Raw genomic sequence first — 27,707 nt, forward strand, 5'->3', positions numbered from 1 at the left:
TAAAACATATTTGCTCTGTTGATGAATGAAGTGGGCAACTCAGTTAATCTCAACTGATGGTTAACATTGTATTTGGGAAAAGACCCAAACACACCCTCGGATTTTACTGCACTGTCATGCCTATGGGGAAGGATAAGACTTGATATGTCCATGATGCCTCTTGGTACCCTCTGACCACACGGCAAAGGGTAAGGCAGAAGTGGGACAGCTGGAAGCATTTAAAGTTTTAATCACATGTTGAGTTACAAGGTGAGAATTAACTCAGCACTACATTCACTAAAATGCTGACTTCAGTAATAAACCGGCAGCTGTGTGTTTAAACTTTGTACCTGTTGTCAGCTGCCTATGTGTGTGGAACAACCAAGAAAGAATGTTTCTTAATATGCTCAAGAGATTACATTCATTTTACTAACTCCATCAAACCCGGTTTTCAAAAGTCAGCATTAACATGATGAAATCTACAAAATACACTTACTATCATTATAGTTTATAAGGGAAGAATGTTTTTAATGTCAGCAAAGTTTCTGATAGTACCAAACAGGGAAATATTACTCTACCTGAGACTGTGCATTGACGTTGGCCCGATTTGTAACCAAGACTTTGACTACTTCAGCTTGTCCTGCGAGGGATGCTATGTGCAATGCTGTGTTTCCTTTCTGAAATGACAGACAGTGATATTTGAAAAAAGTACAAAACCTGAGCCTGAATACATAACAATACTATCAAGAACATATTCCACTTTAAAACATAAGATTTCTAGTAATAAAAAATACTCTTACTGGATACTTCTAGTGGGCAAGTTATTCTAGAAGACATGGGCAGAAACAAAGACAGGAATTTTCAATTTGTCAAGTAAATCTCATCCCTTGTAATGTGTGACATTTACTATAATCTAAAAAGTTTCTATTACATAATAATCAAAGACTATTCCACCAGTGGAAAACAGGCAATTACTGCTGCAGTAATGTCTGCTGCAACCAGTTGGCTGACACCTTGTGCCCATGCCATCATTGTGAACAAGAGAACAATTAGATAGGCCTGACTGACCTTTGTTGCTGCATCAACACTGGCACCTCGCTGTATCAGTTCAGAGACAACTTCTACGTGTCCTTCTTTGGAAGCGAGATGGAGAGCATTCAACCCATTCTGATTTAAAAAGATGGAAAAAAGGAAAGCAATGGGAAAGATTGCCAAAAGTTTTTCCAGCATAGCAAACATACCAAGAGACAATTTATTATATCCCAGTGAGAGGACTGCTTCTAAAAATTATATAAACTTTACAAGAACTGCATTATAAGGAAAGAGTATGAATTAAGTCAGGATATACTAGCTCTGGGGTCTCAAGTTTGGTGTGTTTTCCTATGATCTGATGTAATACAAATGGAATGAAAGATAACATCAAATGGCACAATATTGTGAAATGGTGTCTTGGTAAAGGGTAAAAAAATATATATCATTTTTACTAGATAAATATGACTCATCAAAACCCACAAAAGTTATCATTGATATGAAATGCAAATATAAAGAGATTAGAGAAGTAGCGAAAAAGGTACTTATTCAGCAAATCTGAGCAAAATGTTCTTTAACCTGATTTGAAATGTTGATGTCCACTCCATTTTTTAAGTAGTCGAGAGCCTTTTCCAAATTGCCAGCTCGAGCAGCCCTCAGGTAACTTGCATTTGCATCAGACTGAAACAAAAAAAAGAAAAAGTCCCATTAGAAATTACAGCACAGTATAAAAATATAATCCCTTGGCAAAGTTTCTAATGATACGACATATTGTACATACATTTAACTAGACATGAAAGGATCCCAAACTGTCTTATCAAATACGGGTCAAATCCTGCCCTCCCTCGTGTGTAAATAGGCTGTCTGCCTGACTAGGAAGCACAAGATTTGACTTCATACATAAACATGAATTATGCAGCACTGTCAAACATGCAAGCCTAGCAGATGGATACATCTGGTACCCAGCATGGAAGACAAACATGGTGAGGCTTGGGATAGAGCTCCATGGAAACCACTCTGCTTTTTCCAAAAGTGCCACACCACCTTTAATGTCCAACCTGAACAGACTGGACCAGTACCATGAGATCTCACATGACAGATATTAAAAAGTCCAAAATACTCAACATTGAAGGACTGGACTGTATGAATGAAAAAAAAACAAACAACCCAAACCTATGGTTTTACAACTTAAGGCATTTTACAGTCTAACATCTGATTACATTTTGATTTGTCTCTGTCCTCCCTTATTTTATGGCTTATCTTATTTACAATACCGTCCACATTCGGTGAAGTAGCCTGAAATCCCTAGGTACAGTGCTATTATTCACACTGCAATTTTTTTCCTTAGATCTTCCTTTAAAGATAGCTGTGCAAATTTCCCCTATGATGACTTCAGCTTGAACATGAGGATGGCAGAAAAGATGGTTAAGTTATGAAAGAATCACTGGAAGTAATTCCTGTCCCCAGAGGGTTTTAACAACAAGTTACACAAATACCCACCAAGGACAGTTTAGATAATGCTGATTCTGCCTTGGAACAAGTGGAATGAACTGGATTAGCTTTCAAGAGAGACAAATGGTGTAACCTTTCATTTTACCTGTGCTATTGCTTTCCCTGGCACCTTGGGCAGTCAACACTTTTTCTTTTGTGCCGTCTTCTCCTCTGGTACAACAGGAATTGTCTTTTTTTTTTTTTTCCCCCTCACAGCATCATTTCATCACAGGCTTACATCACTACAACCTTAAGTGCTTTATGACCTTCCAAGGTTCTAAAAGAGTGCCACAAATTACTTTTAGAGAAAAAATTAAAGGCAGTAACTGCTGAGAGAAAATCAAAACAGCTTGGCACCAAGAGGCTGTCTGATAACTTTTGTTACTGGATAAGTAACTGAGAGCATAAATACTGTTTTATTTTTTCATTTCTCATTTTCTGGATATGCTATAGACTTCTCTCCTGTCAATGCAGCCACTTCAGTGCATATTCTTTTCAAGCACTGCTTCAAGACCATCTGAAGTCACTTTCATGTGCAGGATGAAGCAATCTGGGAGCATAATGACAGCAAAATGGTAAGTAGGTGGAAAGTCTGCTTTCTTCTTTGCACCAGTACAAGCTACAAGGCTATTTTACTAGTGTTTTCAATACAATAAGTTCTCTCTTCAAAGGAGAGAACCATTACTTACGAACTCTTCATTTTCTCTCGAGTTTTGCACACATGGCATTCCACCTTGCAGGGATAAATTACTGGCTTCTGACTTTCCCTGTTCTTAATGATTATTTTCCAAGCAGGCCACACTGATCATTACAAATCAACTTCTGCAATATGCTTCCAGCAAAACAGCCCCCAAATACCAATGCTTTATTAGGCTTTATCAGAAACAAGGTGCTGCTACAAACTATATAATCAGAACTGTATAGACTATGGAGAAGAACAGCTGTCTTGAGAGGTGCAGCAAAACACTTTCATGTGGAAGATCATCTGAACTGTGCAATGCAGATCATTACAGGAGACAGGTCATATTCTCAGTGCTTAGCAACAGCAGCCACTGGGATAAAAACCAGGTCAGCATTTTATCAGCATTACTAAAGGTATGAGGGAGAACTTAATAGACCGGGAGCCTTTTCTGTCACAGTGTAACGGCATGTCTGTTTGGCACAGTCAGCAGGTGGATGATAATTAACATCAGCTGTTTACAGCTGCGTCTGGGTGGGGAAGGGATGCACCAGAGAAGCTTGCTATGGATAATCAGTTCCTGCCAGTCACACTAGTGCACACCAGACAAGAAACACTGCCCACACTCAGAAATGCTTAAACCTATTTAATCAAAGACAATAGGGAGGGGGCAGGGACAGGGAAGGCAGACTGAGTGATAAATAGCTGATATTCACATTAATAGCTAACTGCTGTTTCACTGTAGAATCATAGAATAATAGAATAGTTAAGGTTGGGAAGGACCTTAAGATCATCTAGTTCCAACCCCCCCAGTGCCTGTGGGTTTTCAAGGCTTCTCTTGAAAGCACTAGCTTGCTAATGGGATGAAGGACAAAGGTCAGCTCATGCTTCCAGCCTCGGTATGTACAAAACTGTTTCATATCAAGCTAGCTCTGGTGCTGCTAAGTGATGCACAAATCTATTCCTGAAATCCCTCAAGCAAGCGGCATGCCCTCCTTTGCCAGTCACCACTCAAAACTCACCCTTGTTGCTCAAACTGTCCAAAACCATCAGTAATAGCAGCAGCCAGGTTGTCTCCTAGGTGGTGGGGCTGGCAGGGTGCTGGGCTCTCACCCGACAGCCTGGGCTCTCACTGCTAGACAGGGACAGGCCTCCAGCATGAGAGACCCCGTATTGAAAAAGCAGTTCCAGCATGTGCAGGCACTACAATAGTAACTAGGAAGCACCCAGAGAAGCTGCCATTTAACAGCACACCAGGAATAACACAAAATCTCCCACACTTCAGCTGAGCTGAGCTGGCACTTCCAGTTTCCACGTTACTGGTTTCCAATTACTTGAACATGATGTGAGCTAGTGTATGAAACTGCAGGAGCTGCCTTAGTAGCCAGGGAGTAACACATCCCTGTGCACTGAGAAGGGGAAAGCTTTTTTTTTCTCTCACCTTGGCTAAAGCTCCCAAGCCCTCACACGGAGTTAACTGACCTCAGGCTGGTTAACTCGCCCTTGCTGGGCCGCCATGCACAACCATTTTGAGATTTGCACAGAAGGATAACAGACTGAGGTTGTACAATTGTGCAGAAAAGTTCAGTGGGGCTTCTGGGATTCTCTCATCCATTACTGTCTCTGCCATAAGCAGAAACAAGCAATACATTAGAGAGAAAGAGAGCCAACATCTTTGCAAACCAAAAGCAATTCCATCATTGCCAGCTTCCACTTCCCCTATAACTAAGGCATTACTTCAGGCCTGCTCAAATAGAGAATAGACTTTCAAGCTCTCTCTACCTTGCAAAATGCCTTGAATTCCCTCATTTTTAAGACATTCCACTTCCAAAACCAGAAAAAAACAACAAATGTTACCCAACTTTTATAAAAGCTAACTGTAGGGGTCAGCAAAAATTCCACATTTCTGAACCTAAAATTTTCTGTATTTTACATTCCTATTTCTATTTTTCACCTTTTTTTTTTTTTTAAGACCACGTTAGAGTAAAAGAAAAAATTACATTTCCAATTGGCACTGTTTTGTTGAAAAGCAAGCCTCTTGGACTCCCTGGCAGAGCCTGCAATTGCCCCTGTATTGCACAGACAGGAGCAGCATCAGAGCCTAGGCTGAAATCACTGAAGGATTTGAAAGATCAAACAAGCGTACCAATAATGTTAATAATTAATCTGGATTGCCATCATGCCTGGGAGCCCATGTCAAAGACCAATCAAGGACCTGTTATATTAAAAGCATTAAAAACACAGTAGAGGAAAAAATTATTTTAGGCTTCCAGCTATCGCTCAGGACACCCACACAGGTAAGTGCTCCGTCTGTGGGCAACTGTTCTCCAGATATACCCACTTCTACCTTCCACACTAGCTGGTGTCTGAAAAGCCCCCAACAGACAATATGTCTACAGGCCATTTCCTTAACAGACCTAATAAAATTTTTCTCCAATAGTAATTACTTAAATCTCAATATTCCTGATAGAGACATTATGTATGTTATCCATGTATTCAGATCCCTTTGTTTCTTTCTCTGGAGGTAATCAATCTCAACATGAAATGAAGATGAAAACTGGCTTTTGATTCTTCACTGTCTTGACAAATACCAAGAGAACAGCAGAGGCATGGGACATACATCAAAGCACCCTGAATCTCAGATGTTCTTGAAGTCAGCCACAAGGACTGCAGCCCTTCCTGTGCATTTGCACAGGGTCCCTGTTGCCAGGCTGTATCCCCGAAGCCTTCCCCTGCTCCCTCTTGGGTTGCCTGGGGATGCTACCTTTTCAATCTCTATGTCTAGACGCAAATTAAAAATCAAGATTCTTGCAAGTATTTTAACTCTTGGAGAGGCAGACCTGAGATCCTGTGCACAGCATTTAGTTCTGTAATGGCTATTCAGACAATATTTAACAAACAATAGACATATGAGAGTACTAGTATTATTTCTAGTTTTAAGAAATGTGTAAATACAGATGATTGACTAATGAATGCAGTTTTTATGCAATGTGTATTTCTTTTAAGTTTGTATGTTTCCCTTTAATGTACCACACTATAAAAATAGACTTAATGTACTGATGATGAGCTTGTAGACTGTGGGCTGCCTTCAGCCCACAACAGGTTTTTCCAGTCTGGAGCTCATTTCAACAGCCTTCATCCTAGAAACATCTCTGGAAAGAGCTGAGGCTGAATAAGCCATGCTGGTAGCAGTCTTCTGTTTCCTAACTCTTCTTTACCCTAAGGTCTACTAGTCTGACAGATGATGGATGGCAGAGCCTGTGACATGAAGAGGTAAGACCCAAGAACTATTTCCCTGTTTTGAGGAAAAGCTACATGAGTTAAAAATATTCCTATTACAGAAAAGATTAACTCCTAAGTCACTTGGGTATTATCTTAAGCCTCCATTTTAAGACAGAAAATGCTGATGTCAATTTATGCTAGCAAATACGGATTCACCGCCATTTTCCCCAAGTGTTCCCAGTGAAGTAAGAGACTATTAAGCAGGAAAAAAGGCAAAAACTACTAGGAAATTTGCACTGACTGTCAACCCAGGGTCTGGCCTGGCTTTTGCATGTGACTAGAGAGACTCCTTCCAGCAAACAGAGAATATGTATCATTTAGTGAACCCCCAAAAGCGCAAAGCCATTATTTCAAATGTGTACAAGTTCCCTCCCATACTGATGGTATTTTTATTATGTTCATCTCTCTCTCTTTTGAGTTCTGCTTACAGTGGCTTCTTTTTCAGATTAAAAATCCAGTCTTTTTCACATTGGGAGCAGGGTTTTGTTTTTCACTCCATCTTTAACAGTAGCTGTTGTGAAGGGAAACCCCCAGCAGATTCCTATTGTGCCAGAGCAGGATGCATTCTGGCTTGAGTCCCAACAAAAAGATGCTAACCATGCCTAACATTTGTTGTGGGGGGAAGCAATGACCTCATTTTAAGGATGAACTTATGTTACTTCCATTTGGAAATGTGCTCAACAAAACTAATCTTGAGGCAGCATGAGATGATCTGAGGAACCAGATGATAACATTTTTGTTTGTTTTCATAAGGGTGGGCTTACTACAACTTACGGCTTTTTTTTTTTTTCTTTTTTGCAGTCAGGCTCAACTCATGGGCACTAAGCACTACGTGGCAAATTGAAGGTCCTTGGCATTACTTAGATTTTGCTCCTATGTTAATTTAGAATTGTCCTCCAAGTAAACTCATGCTCACTTGGTAAGGGGTGAAATTTTATTTCAAGTAAACTATACTGGCCACTCAACAGCAGCGTCTGAACCATGTGAAATAAACCGGCTATATAATTTTTTCAGAGGCACTCTTTATCTGAGACTCCAAGAAGCTGTATCCTTTGTACCTCCCCACTACCTTGTAACTAAACCTGTATTAAAAAAATTCACTTGTATCTTCCTTATTAGAAAGGAGGTTGGTTGCACTGGATTAGAAGGTGATCTTTGTGCAAACAACTACAGCTGTACTCATGCTTTACATACCATATTACCATTTGTGTTTTCTTCTGATAAGAACGTGACAGCCTGGGGCCAACTGCTGTCTGCAGTTCTGCTGTTAATTATCCTTCAGAGAGATGCTTTTGGGATCACAGCCCTAAACACAACCACAGGGCAGCAGGAAAAGCTCCATTCCAACTGCCTGACAATTCAAAGAAAACATCTTTCAGCTAGAAAGGGCCAGTTATTTTGAATATAATTGCAGAAGAATAAATTATTTGATCGAAACATCGAAAACATAAAAAAAAAAAAATCCTTCTATTTGTTTGCCCTATCATGCAACTTAATTATCAGCTTTCTTTGATCATAGTATTGTAGTGGGCATGATAAAGTAGCCAAAAAATATTATATTGTTTGTAATGTCCTCATAACTGGCCATATTCCAACTATGTAATTATGATATATTTTCCACAAGTTAAAAAATACACCGGTTTAAGGCTGTGTGAAACCCCTCTTCTTTGTCACACCAGTGGAGACTAAATCAGCACATATTTCTGAAAAAATTGCATGTGAATCTATAATCAACTGTATTTGCAACAACTGAGGCTCTATCCCTCTACAGCAGTCAATCTTAATGTGCTTGTAGAGAAAACAAAATGTTTCCTGAAAATCGCATATGCAGGCAACTCAAAACAGAGCGGAAAACACATTTTAGATTCGGCTCCTTCTTTCTGGAGATCCTTGATCAAACTAGGAAAACATCCAAGCAAATAAGACTCTTTCCTTGCTAGACCACAAGACAAGGTAAGTCTCTGATGTGCAGGTTTAGTATATACCATTTTTGAGATCACTCACATCACCCTCTGTTACAGTCTGCCTTGGCAAAACGCTGAATCTGCACTCTGTTACCACTGAAAATGAGCCACCTCTGGAGTGCAAGTGGAAGCTGGTTGCAGTGGAAGATGGTTGAAAAGGACTTAGAGCCTGAGATGTTAAGGCTGGTACATCCAAGAACATTTCACAGCTTCCAGTACGAGAGGTGTTTATCAGTGCCTTTAACAGCACCAACAGGTCTAGAGTAAGCCATTTGCTTGCAATAGCAAACATCTGCTGAGAAGCTCTGATGCAGCTTTCTTACTCCATTAGTTGCTTAGATTTTACACATTCAGTCTTCTTTAGCAGACTATAAATCTAGCCAAACCTGTGACTTACAATACAACTAATCCGGCCCTTAGTGTTTTTAAATGCGTGAATAACAGTTCCCTAAGAAAGTTCAAGCATGAGATATAAATGAAAAATAGCTGTTATTCTTTTGACTTTCTACAAAGAGCAAAGGAGGTTGTGATTTCCAAGGCATAAAAAAGACAGAGTTAGATGGGAAACCTTTGCTTAACAGCCACATGTAACATGTATAACATACTGAACATAACATTCGAGTTGAAAATGCCCCTAAAGCTGTTATATCCATGTTATTTACTTATCACTACAGATATCACATAAATACAGAACGATTTGACTTCAATTCTAACAAATTTAACATCTGACAACCCAACAGAATACACCTCAACTGAGAGCACACCCATCCCATAGGAACTATGTTCAGACAGGAGGTGCGGATCTGCACTACACACTACTTCCAATACTCTTTGCCTGTTTGCACAGATGAAGTTTTGCGATTTTGAAACACAACTTTGATATGTCAGCTTCACCTGAAGAATTTATGAAAACAATTACTAGTATGATATATGCTAAATTAATAACACCAAAACCAAGATTCTAATTTTCCAGGACTACAACTACGACACACAGTGTTTCTAAGTATACATGAACAACAAACCATAGAAATCATAGAATCAATGAGGTACAAGACCTTTAAGATGAACCCAAAACCTATTTTCTTTTAACAGGAAAATAAGATTCCTTTAATTCTAACTTCTCAGCTATCAGACTGCTCTGTATGAAAAGACAAACTTGAATGACAAGGTAAATTGAGACATACTGTTCAAGATCCCAAACCCAATAAAATCACTCGTTTCACCATTGAAATACTGTACTTAATTAGAAGACCACAATCACACAAAGAACCAAGCCCTTTATGACCAACTCACATAAAAAGGGGCCCATAAGAAAAATGGGGAGAGACCCAAGGCCTCTATGTTGAAATAGTATGAGGAGTAATGGTTTTAAACTAAGATTCAGGCTGGATGTGAGGAAAATTGTTTTACAATGAGGGCGGTAAAATAGTGGAGGAGGTTGCCCAGAGAGGTGGTAGATGCACCATCCCCGACCACATTCAAGACCAGGCTGGATGTGGTTCTAGGCAAACTGATCTAGTTCAAGATACCACTGCTCATTGCAGGGGAGTTGGACTGGATGACTTCTGAAGGTCCCTCACAACCCAAACTATTCTGTGATTCTATGATAACCAATGAGAAGGATCCAATACAGCTAAAGGCAAAAGATCTGAGCAGCTAAAATTCCAAATTCATTCTTCAGGCTGACAGACTCAACTAGAAGTTTATTTCAAACTCTGCGAAGAAACTTCAGAGCCTCTAATGACTCATCTCTCACTCTAAAGTTTTCTTACTGTACACTTACATATGAAAAAAAAAAAACACTGGCTTTCGTAACTGCTGCCACAATCACAAATAGCTAGAGAAGGGCTGGATGTGCTTTGAGGGTTTCTTCTTATGTTTACATTCACCTGAAGATACTAACTCTTACATGTCATGCTAGATGAGATGCCATTGATCTCTTTCCTGCTATTTTTCCATCAGAAACTGTCTACCCAGTAAGTATGGAAATAATTTCACCATATCTCAGACTCAAATTTAAAGCCATTTCCATGCTAAAGTCACATTCCTCAGATAACTGTATGAATTATATCAGTCGGTCCACCTCCTCTTCTCTGCGTGCATCTGATTTTAGAATCAGGGTCCAGAAAGGAGAGGAAAAAAAATCAGCAGCCATCTTCAAAGCAGTTTTTAAAGTCTATTTATCTGTCTATAGCTGAAAATGGGGAAAAACAGTATAAACTTAAATCAGATAATGTTGGTTTTAGGGAAAGAAATTTTTTTCACTCAAATGAGCTGAATCAGATGTGATGAAGTGGAAGTTACTGGTAGTAACATGGAGCAAACTGCATGTTGGTGGAAGAGTAATAAACAAATATTCCCTAAAAGTACTATAGTAAACAAGCTATACAAACTATAGACAAACTACATAACCTCTTCTGTAGCTAGACAACCTATTAAGAGCTTTCAGTACAGTGAATTCAGAAGTTTTCTAATGTCTTTTTCTGCCTTTCCACTTCTTTCCATTTTTTTAATGCAACCCCCATTCAAAACCAAAATCATTCTGCCTTAGAACCTTGAACATCATTAAATTGAAAGACTGATTATAACCAGTCAAGCCATTTCTGCGGCAGCAAAAATTACATTCAGAAACACACCAGTTTACACTGCAAGTATTGCAAATCCCACACATAATTAAAGTTTACACTTCTGTAGGCTTAAAAGGCACTTGAATGGCTAGTTTTTAAGTTACCTACTAGAGTTTTAATTTTTATTGACACACTGTTCAGGATTCTTACAGGAATTGCAAACTTTTATCAGTTTGTAAGTGCCATAGGTTTCCATAGCAGGGATTATGACCTCTGTCAGAAGCAAAGGTTCTCTGTCAGAAACAAAGGAAGAGGAAGGTTCCTCTTCCAATTTACACACACCTGAATACTTTGTTGAAGAGAGTCTTTTGTCTGCAAAAGCCCATGTGGCTCATGTGACAAATAACAGAATCTGAAGGGTCAGTGGAAATTATCTGAAGAGGTTTTAAGAGAACTCCTGGAGCAAGATTTGCAACACAGGCATAAACCTCTAAACAGTCAATTGTGCAGGGCTGGTTAGAGGCATTACACAAGCTTTGTCATAGCACTTTACCTTAGGACAGCTTGTAACATTAACAGAACAATCTGTCCTGACACTTCTTTGCTTATCTGCTGTGAAATACATTTGCCCTGGTGCAACAAGAAAGAATTGACAGAACCAATAAACCAAAGGATTCAAACATCACCCTAGAATCAAAGACTGTCTGAGGTAGTTTTGGTTGCTCAGGAGAAGAAAAAGACAACCCATGAAGCACTTCCCAAACTCACGAGGACAATTTCACACAACAGAGCTAACAGTTCTCAAAGGCAGGAGCTGAGCAACCTGCTAGGAGACAATTTGAATCTTGGTCTGGAGGTGCATGAGACCTCTTGGAGAATAACATCAGTGAATACTCTGGACTGTGTTGTCTTGGCCATGTTTTTCCACAGGAGCTGAATTTTCCTGATGACCATAACCTGCTGTATATTGTTTTCCATTTGATTCTGCTGTCATGGATATGACCCAGTAATTCCAGATCCATTCTGTAATACACCATATTTCTATAAACTAAAAATTTTCTTTAAACTAGATGTGTTGGGGGAGGGGGGCATCATTCCATCCCAACACAGCCAGTCAGTTGCCAGCACCTATAATAAATGCTCAGAGCAAGGTAGGGATATTCCAGCCAACAAGCCAGCTTCATTTGGAGCTTGGCTCAGATGCCTCTATACAAACACATGTAGCGTGGGGAACAAACAAGAGGAATTAGAGATGTGTGCACATCTACGGGGATGTGATATAACAGGCATCACAGAAACATGGTGGGATGGCTCCTAAGACTGGAGTGGTGGAATGGAAGGTTACAGGCTCTTTAGAAAAGACAGGCCTGGCAGGCAGGGAGGGGGAGTTGCCCTTTATGTTAGGGATAGGCTGGAGAGTATGGAACTCTGTCTGGGGACAGGTGAGCAGTCAACAGAGAGTTTGTGGGTCAGGGTTAAAGGGAGAACAGCAATGGGAGACATTACTGTGGGGATCTGTTACAGACTGCCTGATCGAGGAGAACCCGCAGATGAAGCACTCCATAGACAGATAGGAAAAGCCTCATGCTCGCAGGCCCTTGTTCTCATGGGGGACTTCAACCACCCTGATATCTGCTGGAGGGATGGTACGGCCCAGCACAAGCAATCCAGGAGGTTCCTCCATTGTGTGGAAGACAACTTCCTTCTGCAAGTAACAGAGGAGCCAACAAGGAGAGGTGCCATGCTTGACCTCGTGCTCACCAACAGGGAAGGGCTGGTTGGAAATGTGATGCTCCAGGGCAGCCTTGGTTGCAGTGATCATGAGATGGTTGAGTTCAAGATCCTTAGGACAGTGAGAAGAGCGTGCAGCAAGCCCACTGCCCTGGACTTCAGGAGAGCAGACTTTGGCCTCTTCAGGAACCTGCTTAGTAAGGTTCCATGGGATACAGCCCTAGAGGGCAGGGAGCCCAAGACTGTTGGTATTCAAGGATCAACTACTACAAGCTCAGGAGTGTTGCATCCCAACTAGAAGGAAGTGCAGCAGGAGGGCCAGGAGACCTCTTTGGATGGATAAGGAGCTCCTGAGGAAAATTCAAAGGAAAAAAGAGGCTTATAAAAGGTGGAAGCAAGGACAGGCGGCCTGGGAAGAGTACAGGGATGTTGTCCGGGAAGCTAGGGACCAGGTTAGGAAAGCTAAGGCTCAGTTAGAACTAAACTTGGCTAGGGATTAACAGGAAGGGATTCTATAGGTGCATAGCTAATAAAAAGCAGACTAGGGACAACACAGACCCCTTCAGGAAGCTCTCAGGAGAACTGGCTACCCTGGATTTGGAGAACGCTGAGGTTCTGAATGACTTCTTTGCCTCGGTCTTCACTGGCAAATGCTGTGACCACACCACCCAAGTCTTGGAAGGCAGATGCAGGGACTGTGAGAATGAAGACCTTGCACCCACTGTAGGAAAGGAACTGGTTCGAGACCATCTTTAAAATCTGAACGTGCACAAGTCCATGGGACCTGATGAGATCCATCTGTGGGTCCTGAAGGAGCTGGTGAATGAGGTTGCTAAGCCACTGTCCATCATATTTGAAAAATCATGGCAGTCAGGTGAAGTTCCAACGACAGGAAAAAGGGAAATATAACCCCCATTTTCAAGAAGGGGAAAATGGATGACCAAGGGAATTACAGACCAGTCAGTCTCACCTCTGTGCCTGGCAAAATCTTGGAGCAGATTCCCCTGGAAGGCATGCTAAGGCACATGAAAAACAACAAGGTGCTTGGTGACAGCCAGCATGGCTTCACTAAGGGGAAATCCTGCCTGACCAATTTGGTGGCCTTCTATGATGGGGCTACAGAACTGATGGACAGGGGTAGAGCAGTTGATATCATCTACCTGGACTTGTGTAAAGCATTTGACACTGTCCCACACGACATCCTTGTCTCTAAATTGGAGAGACATCAATTTGATGGATGGACCACTCAGTGGATAAAGAACTGGCTGGATGGCTGCATGCAAAGAGCTGTGGTCAACGGCTCAATGTCCAGCTGGAGACCAGTAACGACTGGTGTCCCTCAGGGATCAGTGTTGGGACTGGTCTTGTTCAACATCTTTGTCAGTGACATGAACAGTGGGATTGAGCGCACCCTCAGCAAGTTTGCTGATGACACCAAGCTGTGTGGTTCGGTTGATATGCTGGAGGGAAGGAATGCCATCCAGAGGGACCCTGCCACACTTGTGAGGTGGGCTGATGCCAACCTCATGAAGTTTAACCATGTCAAGTGCAAGGTCTTACACCTGGGTCGGAGCAATCCCAGGCACAGCTACAGGTTGGGCAGAGAAGAGATTCAGAGCAGCCCTGCAGAGAAGGGCTTGGGGGTGTTGGTTGATGAGAAAATGAACATGAGCTGGCTTCAGTGTGCGGTCACATCCCAGAAAGCCAACCGTATCCTGGGCTGCATCAAAAGGAGCGTGACCAGCAGGTCGAAGGAGGTGATCCTGCCCCTCTACTCTGCTCTTGTGAGACCTCACCTGGAGTATTGTGTGCAGTTCTGGGGTCCTCAACATAAAAAGCACATGGAACTGTTGGAACAAGTCCAGATGAGGGCCACTGTGATGATCAGAGGACTGGAGCACCTCCCATATGATGACAGGCTGAGAAAATTGGGGCTGTTCAGCCTGGAGAAGAGAAGGCTGCGTGGAGACCTCATAGCAGCCTTCCAGTATCTGAAGGGGATCTATAAGGGTGCTGTGGAGGGACTCTTCATTAGGGACTGTAGTGATAGGACAAGGGGTAACGGGTTAAAACTTAAACAGGGGAAGTTTAGATTGGATATAAGGAGGAAATTCTTTCCTGTTAGGGTGGTGAGGCACTGGAATGGGTTGCCCAGGGAGGTTGCGAATGTTCTATCCCTGGCAGTGTTGAAGGCCAGGTTGGACAGAGCTTGGGTGACATGGTTTAGCGTGTGGTGTCCCTGCCCATGGCAGAGGGGTTGGAACTACATGATCTTAAGGTCCTTTCTAACCCTAATTATTCTATGATTCTATAAACCACAAAGGCAAGTCAGAGCTAATCAGAGCATGTGTTACACACACACACGGCTCTTCATTAATATTAGAAACACTGAGGAAAGCTTGTCTTGTTTCTCCTGGACACGATGTTATCTTACATAGGCAATAGCACTGTGAAGCCAGGACAGAGCAGTGGGGCTGGAAACACGAGAGCCACCATTTCCCAGCGCTCCCTTTCTCCTCCTCCACCCTTATTATACAGTGACATTCATTGTTGCAAGTTTGTGCAATGGCATGGAAAGTTCTGTAATAGCATTTGTTGGGGCTATCTGGATGAAATGTATTCAGTGATGTACACAGCAAATGTAAATTTGTTTACAAGTGGTTTCCTCACTCCACATGCTCCAGGTTAGATTAGCTCAGATTCCAAAGGAAGAATCGCTTTTCCCTGCCCACGCACCAAAATCTGTGAGCAAAAACTACAAATCAGAGCCCTGCAATTGCTATCAATAATTTTAAATTTGAATCAAGTTCTGACTCTAAATACAAGATTCTGTTTTGAAACAAAAGGGGTCTAAACCACCACTGTGGTAAGACTAGGACCAGGACTTGCAGGTACAAGCAGGATGACAACAGTAACAGTGAGAACAATATTAGCTGTAGAGGTTCTTTAACAAGGGGGTAAAGAAAACAGAACATAGCTCAGTTTTAAGAAAAAAAAACATTACTAAGCATATAGATAAATAACTGTAAATTTGATGGTCCCATTTTCACATGTTCACTTTTCAGTTACAGAACTGAACTACTATTTTTCTGGGTTTCAAAGCCACTGTGCACTATAGAGATGGAATTCTGCAGCAGATGTGAACATCTCAGGGAGGACTTCTAATTTTTTGCCAAAAATAAAACCAGCAGAACTATTTAAATATTTTACTTCACTACTTCACCTTAACCAGACTTCATAGTTTGTTTTAATCTGAAAATTACCACTGTTTCTTAACATCAGAATGGAGCATGTTTGGAAAACAAATCATTGTTTAATAAAAAAAATAAAATGATGTTTCACTAATGAATTAAGACTTTCCAAACTGGGCTGAAAAACTTTACCTTTTAATTTTAATAAACACAGATTTAGTATTAGTTTTTACAATAACCATTAAAGCAAAGATCAGTTTATCACACACTTAGTGAAATATGCTATGGCCAACAGTACTGCCTACCAGCCCTATAGAGTAAATTCCCCTAGCTTTTGATGGTCCAATAAGCCATTACTATACAACATTAGTTAAATTATCACCTCTGAATAGCAAATTTACAGGTTTACTTCACTACACAGTGTAGTAAACTTGTTTCTCCCTTACACCTAAAGAATGCATGGCAACCTACAGGAGATTTAAATATGCATAGAACAAAACCAGAATTTACCATAAACAGCATTAGCAAGAAAATCTTACAAAACAAATATATACTCTACCCCTTCTCCATTCCTCCACTCCATTTCACAGCACTACACCTTCAATAAACAATATATATACTAACAGAAAGACCAGTTTCTCTGCAACTTCTAACAAACTCCTGTAAAGCAAGAGTAAATACCATTCCGTTGCAACACAGCGGGGCAGAGCATACCACAGACCAGCACATTGCCAATGCCACAACTCCAGGGCAGCGAGATTTTCAGTTTGCTCTACTCTCCAAACTGTTGCATGCAGAGACTAGCAGGGCTGCATCGAGTTCTGTGTTACTGGGGCTCACATAAAGCATCAGCAAAGATGTCTATCAGCCTGAAGGTTGATACTGTTGTGCTAAAAAAACCCAGGAGAGAGTAAATAATATTCTCAGGACTGAAAAAAAAAGACTTTAATCAAGTGCTACAAAACATCCGAATCTAACAAAACCTTCTAGAAGAAACTGTCTCACAAAGAAACACCTCAAATAAATGCTTTTATACTTTTCAAACAACTGCTGGAAATGAATTTATGAACAAGAATAGCAACACCAGAAAATAACCAGAGTTTCAAAATGGTTTTTAACAAGGAACAACAACCCAGTCCTGTATTGACAGCAAGTAAACAACAGCATGTTTAAAAGAACTCACTGCAGTATTTTTTCAGAGCACAAAGCTATTGCTGACATGGAAATTAGCTATGAAACTGCTGGGTCTTAGCATCAGTAATATCTGTAACTAAAAAAAATACTGCCATTAACTGATGCTTCCACAAAGCTTGGCACTCAGCAAAATTAACAACATGATACCACACTTTCCTGGGAACCTGATCTTTTAGTTCTGCAGTAAAGCAGCCTGGAGCACAATTGTTTTAAATTTGTAGGTTTTAACTGATATGAATAAATCAAGCTATTGAAGAACCTCAGAACCTAGTTCACAGAGTACAGGGATGTCATTTCACAGCAGCTTACTCCCTTGAGGAATTTTTAAATCACACAAGGAGCACCATGAAGGTCACTGGGACTATCCCTGAGAGTAAGAGTGATACGGGTCCCTCCTTTCAGGTCACTACTAGTACACTATGCTACAGCAGGTTCCTTTTAAAGTTTAATTGACTTATGGATTGTCAGCAGAAGAGGTATGTTATTTGATAAATACTCCTCAAAAGCATAGATTTCAGCTAGCTTTTTTCAAAGTAAGCAAGATTCACTATAACATTCCAATGAACAAAATTCTCTTGTATATCTAGGTAGTCATGGTCCTGAGCCCAGAAAAAAAAACATTACAAAATGTTTCTGTAATTTCAATCAGTGTCTTCTATAAAGTATCCTGAACAGAATACTGCTATTGGTAAGGACAGAGAATAAATAATTTCATATAATATTTGACTGTCACCTCAGCCTATACCATAATCCAGCCATCACAAAATACACCAAACAAGCTGAAACATACCTCTTCCTACATCCAGCTTTGTCTCATACAATCAACACTTAAAACACTAATACAAGAAAGTTGATTTGCAGATTTCACTCTTATTTCAGTATCCACAAATGCTTACTTGTTCTGGAAAGTATTCTGCCTCTTCCACTGCCATTTTCTGTGGCCAGATATGAAACCTGATGACTCAATTAGTTAACACTTTGGACACTGCAACATGACTAAAAATAACAGCCCCAGGAAGTGGTTGTCTTCCCCCCCCCCAATAAAAACAAAACAAAACAAAAAAACAAACTAAGCACAGTCACTTGTTAGACTTCCCTTGGCTATTTAAATGGCAAAGGACAAATGACTGTAAGACTATTAAGTTAGTAACAGAGTGTGTCCCAGGATTCCTGGCTCACTTACCATATTTGCTGCCTCCAATCATTCCCCGTGTATGAAATCATGATCTGTGGAATACTGAAAATAGCTGCAGCATCAGCTGATCAGAAAACCACTGCTGCTTGGAATCACTCATGAAACAAGCTTTTGTCATTCTGCTTATCAGCTCTTTCTAATGCAGACTACTTTGAACTATTTCTAAAGGCAGGCAACAATAACATCATTTTACACTCTGTGTGTTTTGAATACCACATATGCTTGCCTCCTACTCCATGGTAATTTTATATTTATTCAGATTTTCTGATGACTAATTATGATAGATTTGCGTCGTTGGTTCTAGAGGCTATTTTCCAGAACTGAAAGGATGCTTTCTAAATACTTCAAGTTCCTAAACTTGAAAGACTGAAAGCAGTATCAAGAGCAAAATCATCTTGCTTCAGAGGGAAGCCCAGAGAGATACTCATGATTTCAGTAAAGCAGATCTCTTCAATGGAAGCTACACCATCAGCAAGAATTTTTCGTCACAATTCCCTATAGTTACTTACATTAGGAGTGGCTTTAAAGAATGTCCACCTTCTGAGAAAGGGAATATCGAAATTTCTTCAATGCACCATAGGCACATGCACAGCATGCACTGCCCTTGCCCATTTGTTACACGTCTCACAAACATGAGCTATTCATGGATATTCACTGGTAGAGAACAGCAAAAGGTAAGATGGGTGGGGAAATAAAATCCAGGTCTAGTATTTTTGTCAGACAAGATAAGCCAAATATCTCCTTTGCCTATGAAAGGACATAATGTATATTTAAAATATTATAAGGATAATTTGATTTTTTCAGAAAACATTTCTCCATACTTGGATCTACTGGAGCCCAGCCACCAGCTAGTAGCTCCATGCTTTTGGGTTCTAACGCAAAACTTGTTGCTAATTATCTATGTAAAATCTTTCAGAAGTTGCAAAATTTGAGGTCCCAATATATTACTAAACAAATAATGCAAGCTGTGTACTCAGATGATCTCTCTTGAAATGTCTTCATACACGTCACTGATGAGATACTTTATTAACTGCTTCTGCACATTTTTGCTTATGGCATTATAGTATCTATGACTAAGAGCAACTTCTGCCACTGACTAAATACAGAGAAGCTTAACAGCTGTCTGCAGGGGTGGGAGAGCCTCCCACCTCGATTTAAAGACAAAATGATGACCAAGTCAGTGTAAATGAATTTACCTCATTGACATATCTCTGCAGAGCTTCCTGTAGCAGAGATTTCAATTATCTGCACCACAGCTACCTTGGCAATGTCATTATTGTAAGCTGCTATAACAACAAATAGCACCCTAAAATCTTAAATTTCTAAAGCTGAATTTTGATTTAATGTTACTATTTGTTTTGAGGACTGAGAACTACAACTTCAAAACAAGAAAAGGAAACATCCCAGTTCCAGAAAGCCAAGATCACAAGGTTACTATCCCATGACTGAAGAGAGGTTGGCTCCGAATAAGAACCAGGTGCCTCAATACCTTTCTTCTGCTTTTGAAAAGGTGCTTGAGAACAAAAGAAAGGAAATACAATGATTTCTCTGATGGGATGCAAAGGAATCACATTAAATTTAAAACTTGCTGAATAGTTCTTTTTGTAGAAAAAAGGATTAAATCTTAGATAAAAGGATTAATTGTGAGTTTTATGGAGACTCACAAGAGTCCATGCAGAAGACCAAGCCCATTGTGTGGTGGCGTCCCCGTGCTGCTGGGTGCCCTAAACTGCAACCTCCTATCAGGGGGTAGTGACTGGTGACACAGAACTGACAATTTAACAGCAATCCTAACACTGAATTACTACTTGTTTGGAAAGTAGGAACAACATGTTTAGAGACAAGGATTCAACACAAGGATTCAATACTCTCTGCGTGTGTCTCTCTCACTGGCAGGTGGTGACCCTTGTTCCCAAGGTAGCCCAGGTTCTGTGGACAATGCCAACATGGTCTGGATGAGAGCCTGCTTTCTCTCCAGGAGCTCCTCTGAGACTGCTCTCTCCTATCCACTGCCTGCTCATTTATTCTGCTAGAGCTTCTTTGTTTTTCCAGTTACTGGCTCTTGGCTTTTTGAGTTCACTTTAGTATGATGAGACCAATGGATGATCGACCCAGACCGCTGCCTATTAACCTCCACAAAACTGTCTTGGTTTGGGTTGTGACACTCCTACAAGAGAAGTTGTCCAATTCTCTCTCCATTAATTTTAAAAAGAGCAATGTTCAGAATTACAAAAGAAAAGCACTAAGAAAACTTAAACTCTACCAGCACCAGAAAGTCATCTTAGCACATTCACATTCAGCTCTGATTACTGAAAGCTCACATCATAAATCATAGTGACACTATATTTTTTTTTAACCTTGTGGATCAGTTTCACAGCATTCAGGGTGATTTCTCACATGCATGCTATTAGCAAAGGGTAATAAAGGAAAGACTCAATACTAATAGAAAAATCAATTTGCTGTAGACTTTGTGTAAAATTTGCAGGATCTTTTCGTTATTTTGTATCCTGAATCAGAGTAGGCAAATTCCTTAGCTTGGGAAAGGGAAAGGGCCTTGGATACAACCACGTAATGAACAGGTATGCCGGGGGGGGGGGGGAATAATAAATCTCAACAATCAATCTCCTCCCCAATTTGAAAAAGAAAAAAGAAAAGGAATGGGAAAAAAAAAAACAATCTTTACAATCTCATTAAAATGGCAGATTTGGTACAGATGGAGGATTCTTTTAAACAGAATAGTGGAAACGTCCTTTTACATTACCACTACACTGCTCCCCAAGCAGATGGAGTGCTTATGATTACTGGCTTGGAAGTGACTTGCAACAAAGCAACACATGGCAGAATTCAGCAGAAAGAAAAACATGGTTTGACATGAGATACAAACAATATAAATATCTTCCCAAGAATGGGAAAGACAAGCTGAAATAATTTAAACCATAATCTGGAGTTACTGATCCAGATTTTACAGCAAGAAATAGATTTTTTTGTCTTTTTGTTTTTCCTTGAAACTGCAGTGGGTAACATTTCATACAGTTCAAAAAGCTGAAGAGTCAGCTGAAGCCCACCAGAGCAGGGGATTTATGGCTCTGTGTGTTTCAGGCACCCTTTTCAGAGAGCAAATGGATGACAAATAGCACTAGTACAGATATGTGCCTAACTTACATATAATGAAGGGTCCTCAGTTTTAGAAACTTCCTATATCACAGAAACAAGTGCTAGTATGTGAGATATTTAATATAATTATCTAAAACATTATCCTGTTATTAAAATAATGGCTAACGTGCTCCAACTGAGACCTTGAAACAGCAGTTCAAGTGCAGACGCTGCAAAGGCTACATACATCAACAAGATGTGCGCAAAACTCTTATCTGAGACCCACAGGTCATAGGTTCACATGCAAAGCCAGGAAGGATGTATACTGCGTACAGCAAGACAGGCATAATGAAGCTTGAAGAGACTCCCCCTTCTTTCCGTCCAAGAGACCCCATTACACTTAACTTCTATGGATAGCTACTAGGCTTTTACCAAGCTCCTATCAGTAGAAAACTGCACATTTACTCTTTTTTACTTTAATTGTTAAAATTGTGGATATTGAGCCACAGGAAAAAAAATCCTAGCTATAAAATGCCAAAACAACCAGCTTAATTTGTGTATGACCTTTTTTTTAATCTGTCTATTCAACCACCATCCATCATGAAACTATTATGTTTGCTATACTACACTCAAATGCTGCCAGTTGAGATCGTCGGCTAAAACATCCACAGAATTAGAAACCTATAGTCAGAAGCATACCTTCTCTTTCAATAATACAAAAAAGATTAAATATACTTATAAAATAAGGATTGGAAAACAATACTCCCAAATACTAATTAAGTTGAGGTCACACAGCAAGATGACAATACACACACTTTTTTCCCCAAAAAATCTGCTTTATGCTCCAGTGTAATCTATTGCTGTTGAACAGAAGGTATCTAGAAAATCTGTAAATCCTTTAGGCTTTTTTTTGTCTTAACTTTGACAAGGAATATTCATCTCCCACTATGCCAAATAGTCTAAAACCCTGCAGAACTGGAAAAAAAAAAAAAAAAAAAAAAAAAAAAAAAAAGTAACTTCTGCTACAAGATACTTAAAATTTCTCTTTAAAGGCTTTTCCAAATGAGTGAACAAGAAGCTCGTGGTCACATCCTATTCTCCTTCAGTAGCAGCTAGGATCAAGCCTCAAAGGCTGAAAAGCAATCACTTTTAAAAGACAGCCTGCAGTAATTTTTCAGAAGTCTCCAAACACTTCCACATAGCATGCCTCAAAGCCAGCCCTGCTGTGACCTATGAAATTTAGCATGTTGCAGATATTCAAAGTGTCCATGAAAGACACACACTGAAGTGCTGCAGTGTTTATTCTGCCAAGATCCGTAACAGCTCCTGTTACTTCATCATCAGCACCTAGCTTGCCCACTATATGCTGCTTTCAATAGCAGGGCAAGGGGCTCTTGGGATTACCAACTAAAATAAATGATACATGCATGGTATGAGTGGTATGCCCAAAGCATCTGAACTGCTATCTACAAAACCACTTCAAATTCCATTTCTTAACCCTGCATTGTTCCCTTAAGCTATCAGAGTAGATTACAGATTTCCAGTCTGCCCTGCTAATCACCTCGAGCTTTCTGAAAAGAGCACTTTTTGTTTCATTTTCATCTATTAGCTGTGGTTTTCAGCTCACATCCTCTGCGAATTGAAACAACGTGACCAAGTGGAATACAGACTGCTAGATAAACCTAAGCAACCTGTCCAAAACAGACCATATATCATTCGAGGCTCCCACCACTGAGACTTCAGCAATTTCTCTTTCAATACATCTGCTGTACATGGAAAAGGTGCATCTTCCAGCTGTATCCTAAAGAGAAGTAATTTTGCAAAGCCACTGACACAATAACACAGAAATCATATAATCAGCTGCTGTGTGAAAATGAAGGTTAAGATAATATTTATCAAGGCAACTTCTTGCTGTTAAGAACACTCTGTACTTCAAAGCATAAAGAACTAAAGAACTTTCATTATACCATCCTGTAAGCACCAAGAAAAAAGCAGCTTCACTTAAGCCAACTAAAAGCCCTTGGCTTTGTTAAGATTTCCTTCTCTCCCACTGACCACCTAGAAGACACTCATTCCATTGGTTTCCTACTGACTGCACCTTTGGAAAATACTGAGGTAAAAAAGTTGCAAGGTGGAAGAAGCGTTTACATGAGCATTGTGATGAAATTCACATGATCGACTTCTGAGCAAATTGACTCTATCATGCTTGAAAAATAACTAGTAAAAGCCAATTAGGAAGGCAAAGCCGAAAAGCAAGAGACTCCAGGAAGACCAATGTTTAGTCAAACTACAGACCTCACATGAACTCTCATGGAAAAAAAAGGGAAGAGCAAGGGCGAAGAACTATATCTGGAAAGCACAAGGAGACACAATAGAAGATCTTCCCATATCATGTTGAAGCATTGCTGATGTTTGTAAATTCTCTGCTGATTAATCAGATGGCTTGCTGCATGCCATGCATCGTGTTCCAAGTCATGCTGAAAACTGGGATTTTGTACAAACTGAAGACAGCAACTGCCTTACTCCGCCTTTGACATATCTCTCTGGAGCATAGGATACCAGGAAGTAGAGATTCTTTGGATATGAACAGCAGAGCTCAGCATTTCACTGAACATAGAACATCTATTTGTTAACAGAAAATAATACTAGCAGACTAGCAAAATCACTGGCTGTTGATAGTCTTCATAGGTGTGTAGGTATGTAAACACACAGACAAGGAAGTAAAAAATCACATGCTAACCTTATTATTGCTCCACAGCGCAGGAAAATAATGAACAGTTCAGAAATAACTTTTTCTTTTTTTTTTTTAAGAATATACCAAAAAACTAGTTGAAAGTATCAGAGGAATGTTACATAAAGTATACTATCCATTTGTATATGGCATCCATGTGACAAAAAGTTGGCTCTCAGTCTGGATCTCTTTTCTAGCAATTTTCAATATTCCAAGATTGCCAGGAGCAAAGAATTAATCATTAAGATTCATCATGGCAATAGCGAAGTATTTCATCCTGAAGTTGAGTTAAGCACCAGAAATGTGACTGCTGGCAAATAAGCCCTTCCAAACACTCTCTCTGTCGTCTATCTTTTAGGCTTACTCTGAACATAACTGAGATATGAAGCCATAGAACTGCCAGCTGGTTTCAGAATACTCTGACATGGTTTCTGCACAGAAGAAGAAATTTCTATCATGTAATATGTTCCAAGAACAATATTGCAAAAGGAATAATCTACAGGATACCTGAAAACTGACCATCTCTGCAAGACCTTTGCCAAAAAAAACCCAACCCACTATTAACAAAATACTTCACTAAAGATCTTGACTTTATTCATTCCTCAGGAACAATATAAAGGAACAATTCAAATGAAAACTGAAGTACACTTAATTAAAAGTACCAAGAACAGTATGCAAATGTATCCATTTATCAGAGGCATTTGAGGGTGTCCAATGCTCTGTGAAATAAGCACAACCTAGCACAGCTACCATTTAGCGTATGGTGGTATACTAATCTTCATGGTGCAGGGCATTATTCAATAACAGAAAAATGGAACCTCTGAGCTAACTATAAATAATCCTTTGAATCTGTTCCCAAATGCAATGGAGACAATTTGATGGAACAATATTATGACCATGGCTTTTAAGCAAAGGTTAGCCCGTTACTCACTCCAGCATACAGGATATGATCAAATCATTACACTGTAAAAAATGTGTGCAGAAAAAAGTTAAAACTTTCATGAGAAAACTAACATGAGAATAGCTTGCCTATGAAGCAATGGGATTTCTAACATGTGCAGGGTTTATGAACACTGGACAAAAAATGGAATAAAAATAGGAAATTGTCAGGAAGAGATCAGCAAAGACTTATGGATGAAGCTAGACAAAGGGAATTCTGGAAATCATACCCAACCCTATTTTCTAATGATTCTGTGACATATAAGAGTATTAGAGCTCCTCTACTCAGCATCCAAGTCAGTAAGAGGTTGAAACAAGATGCAACTGATCACAAGCCCCTGGCCATGTAAAATCAAGCTGAGCCTTGCCTACAGACACTGTATGAGAGAACATGCTACTCACACGGGGCCACAGCCTGCTGCTCTTCAAGGCACTATTAGGACTGCTGTACCTTTCATCCTTTAAAAGTTAGCATTTCAAAGTACTCTAAAATTTCTTTAAATTACACTTTGGAAGGACTTCCACGGAAAACTGTAAGTTTAAAATTTCTCATAATCATTACAACAATGTAAAAATCTTACGATGCAATAAACACCGAGAAAAATGAGTGCAACTGGCAGATTTCAGCATCACTCAAAAGTTACCCCCATTCTCAGTAATCACTCACAGTTATAGAGCGCTGTTCCTACTTAAAATATTAATCTTTATTTGCTGTGGAAAATTACCAAAATCTAGTTTTAACCCCCAGTAAGTGTTCTGTTCAGTAGGCTTCTCCATATTAAATTAATCTCATTAATAGTAATCTGTGTTTAGTAATCTGTGCTACATCAGTGAAATAGGTTTATGGAACTTCTGACATCTGATTTCACACCAAGCATTTTGAGCAGATGCACAAATACACCTTGGAATGGCCGCATGAATAATGCAGTCGATTGCAACAGCACACACGGCCACAGTTGGGTTGTTTGTTAGGTTTTTTTTTGTCCTCCTCTACCCTTATTTAGCATTGCATCTCTTTTTCTTGGGAGAACTGCTGTTGAAGCTAGTTCTCACATTGCTTTTCTCTCTGTGAACTGTTATTTTTTACTTGATGTTAAATAGCTTTCATAGGACTTCTAAAATTACTGTATAGCACTAATACTACAGCAGTAGTATTTCTTATATCTCTATCACCTACATGATGCTTAATGAAAAAGCAGTCCCTTGTCAGGACAAACCAGCTAGTGTTCACACTGCATTATGGAGGAGGCAGCAGCTGCTATATTTAGAGTACTGAATATCTTCTCCTGTTATAAATCTATTTATTTTACAGATCTCAAAACACTGGTACAGTTGTGCCTTTTCAGACTGATGAAAATCCTGTTTAACTTTAATTGACAACCCAAACATTAAAAAGTTGTAATTTCACCTTAGTAAACCAAAAAAAAAGCATCCAAAGGAGCTGGACCTCCACTGCAGCAGCATCACTGGCTCATTGCGCTGGGGACTCAAGAGGAGCTATCACAGGGAAGGGTAGCACCCTGCATACTGCCTACAAGGCCTGCGGAGAAGGGGAGCCTCCCAAGCACTGTGCCAACACTGGAGCAGGAATCCTGTAGGGTGCGCAATCTGGCTGCATTCATCGGTAGGAGCAGGAGCATACACTTTGGTTTGGGGAATTCAAGTTTTGCTGACAACACATAGCTAAAATCACATAAGACTGAATACTTTGATCTTTTTTCCTGGAATTAAAAAAAAAAAAAAGAAAAAGACCAACAAAAAAACACACTAGGTTGTGTTGTTTTTTCTGTGTTGCTGTTTTTTATTATAATGCTACAAGAATATAAAATTGAGCATTTGAGATGTTGTCCCAGTAGCCCCAGTTAAATTTTCCTTTGGCAAGTAAATTACAGTTCCACAGGCAAGAGCTTCCTATTTTTCCATAAAAATCTTTCCTTTTCTGAGAAAGACATGAACAATTAACCTTCATGAATAACACAGAGATGGCACTTTCTAATCCCTCCCCCTCAGCAGGCATTGGTATTTAACATAAGTTTAGTATCCAGTAATTTATACTGCAATCCAGAGCTTTATCCAAAATTATTATTGCACCCAAACAGCATGCTGGATTCTACTAATTGAAAATGTAACTATCTCCTGTGAACTGCCAGGACAAACCATCAATGCTGTATTATTCAACTTCTGTGAATAATCCCAGAGTCCAACAGCTCTTCCTTTTTTATTTTACTCTTTGTTTGGCTTTTTTTTAATTTTTTTTTTCCTAGCCTACATTTCCAAATCCTTCTTCCCAAGGGTAACTACCTCTAATCATGCTGAGGTTTTATTAAAAGACATCTAGAATATAATGTATCACCAATCCAGTCTTTGTTTTGAGAAAAGTTGTCTCTCCAATAACTTACCTATGCTTTTTGTAATGTAGGAAATGTAATGGATTTTTCAAAGATTCATTTCTGTGTTTAGAAAAAAAAATAATCTCTCTCTGCATGTACACACACACAGAGTTCATGTTTGTTAGATATCTATAAAAATATTCCCAATACACGCAGACAGACAGCTGCTGAAAACTGCAGAGAATAGAGTTGATCTTAATTTAAAAAAAAGGAAACTATGGAATTAAGTGGAATTTTATTGGCTTTAGCAAA

At 39.7% G+C, this 27,707-nt stretch overlaps 1 protein-coding gene across 7 annotated transcripts in view; it reads right to left on the reverse strand.

Annotated features, from left to right (window-relative positions):
• ANK3 (ankyrin 3) overlaps window positions 1-27,707 on the reverse strand; it is a 378,181-nt gene that overhangs the window by 144,548 nt on the left and 205,926 nt on the right. For all 7 annotated transcript variants that reach the window (XM_057421483.1, XM_057421488.1, XM_057421489.1 and 4 more), the window contains 3 exons: window positions 1,588-1,689; window positions 1,048-1,146; window positions 558-656 (listed from right to left, as the gene is read on the reverse strand). In XM_057421483.1, coding sequence (XP_057277466.1) covers window positions 558-656; window positions 1,048-1,146; window positions 1,588-1,689 — 300 coding nt within the window. The remainder of the gene's footprint in view (window positions 1-557; window positions 657-1,047; window positions 1,147-1,587; window positions 1,690-27,707) is intronic.

The sequence above is a fragment of the Pezoporus wallicus genome, unplaced genomic scaffold (assembly GCF_028554395.1).
Source record: "Pezoporus wallicus isolate ANWC-B61680 ecotype Strahan unplaced genomic scaffold, APGP_CSIRO_Pwel_v1 contig_4816, whole genome shotgun sequence".
Lineage (NCBI taxonomy): Eukaryota > Metazoa > Chordata > Aves > Psittaciformes > Psittacidae > Pezoporus > Pezoporus wallicus.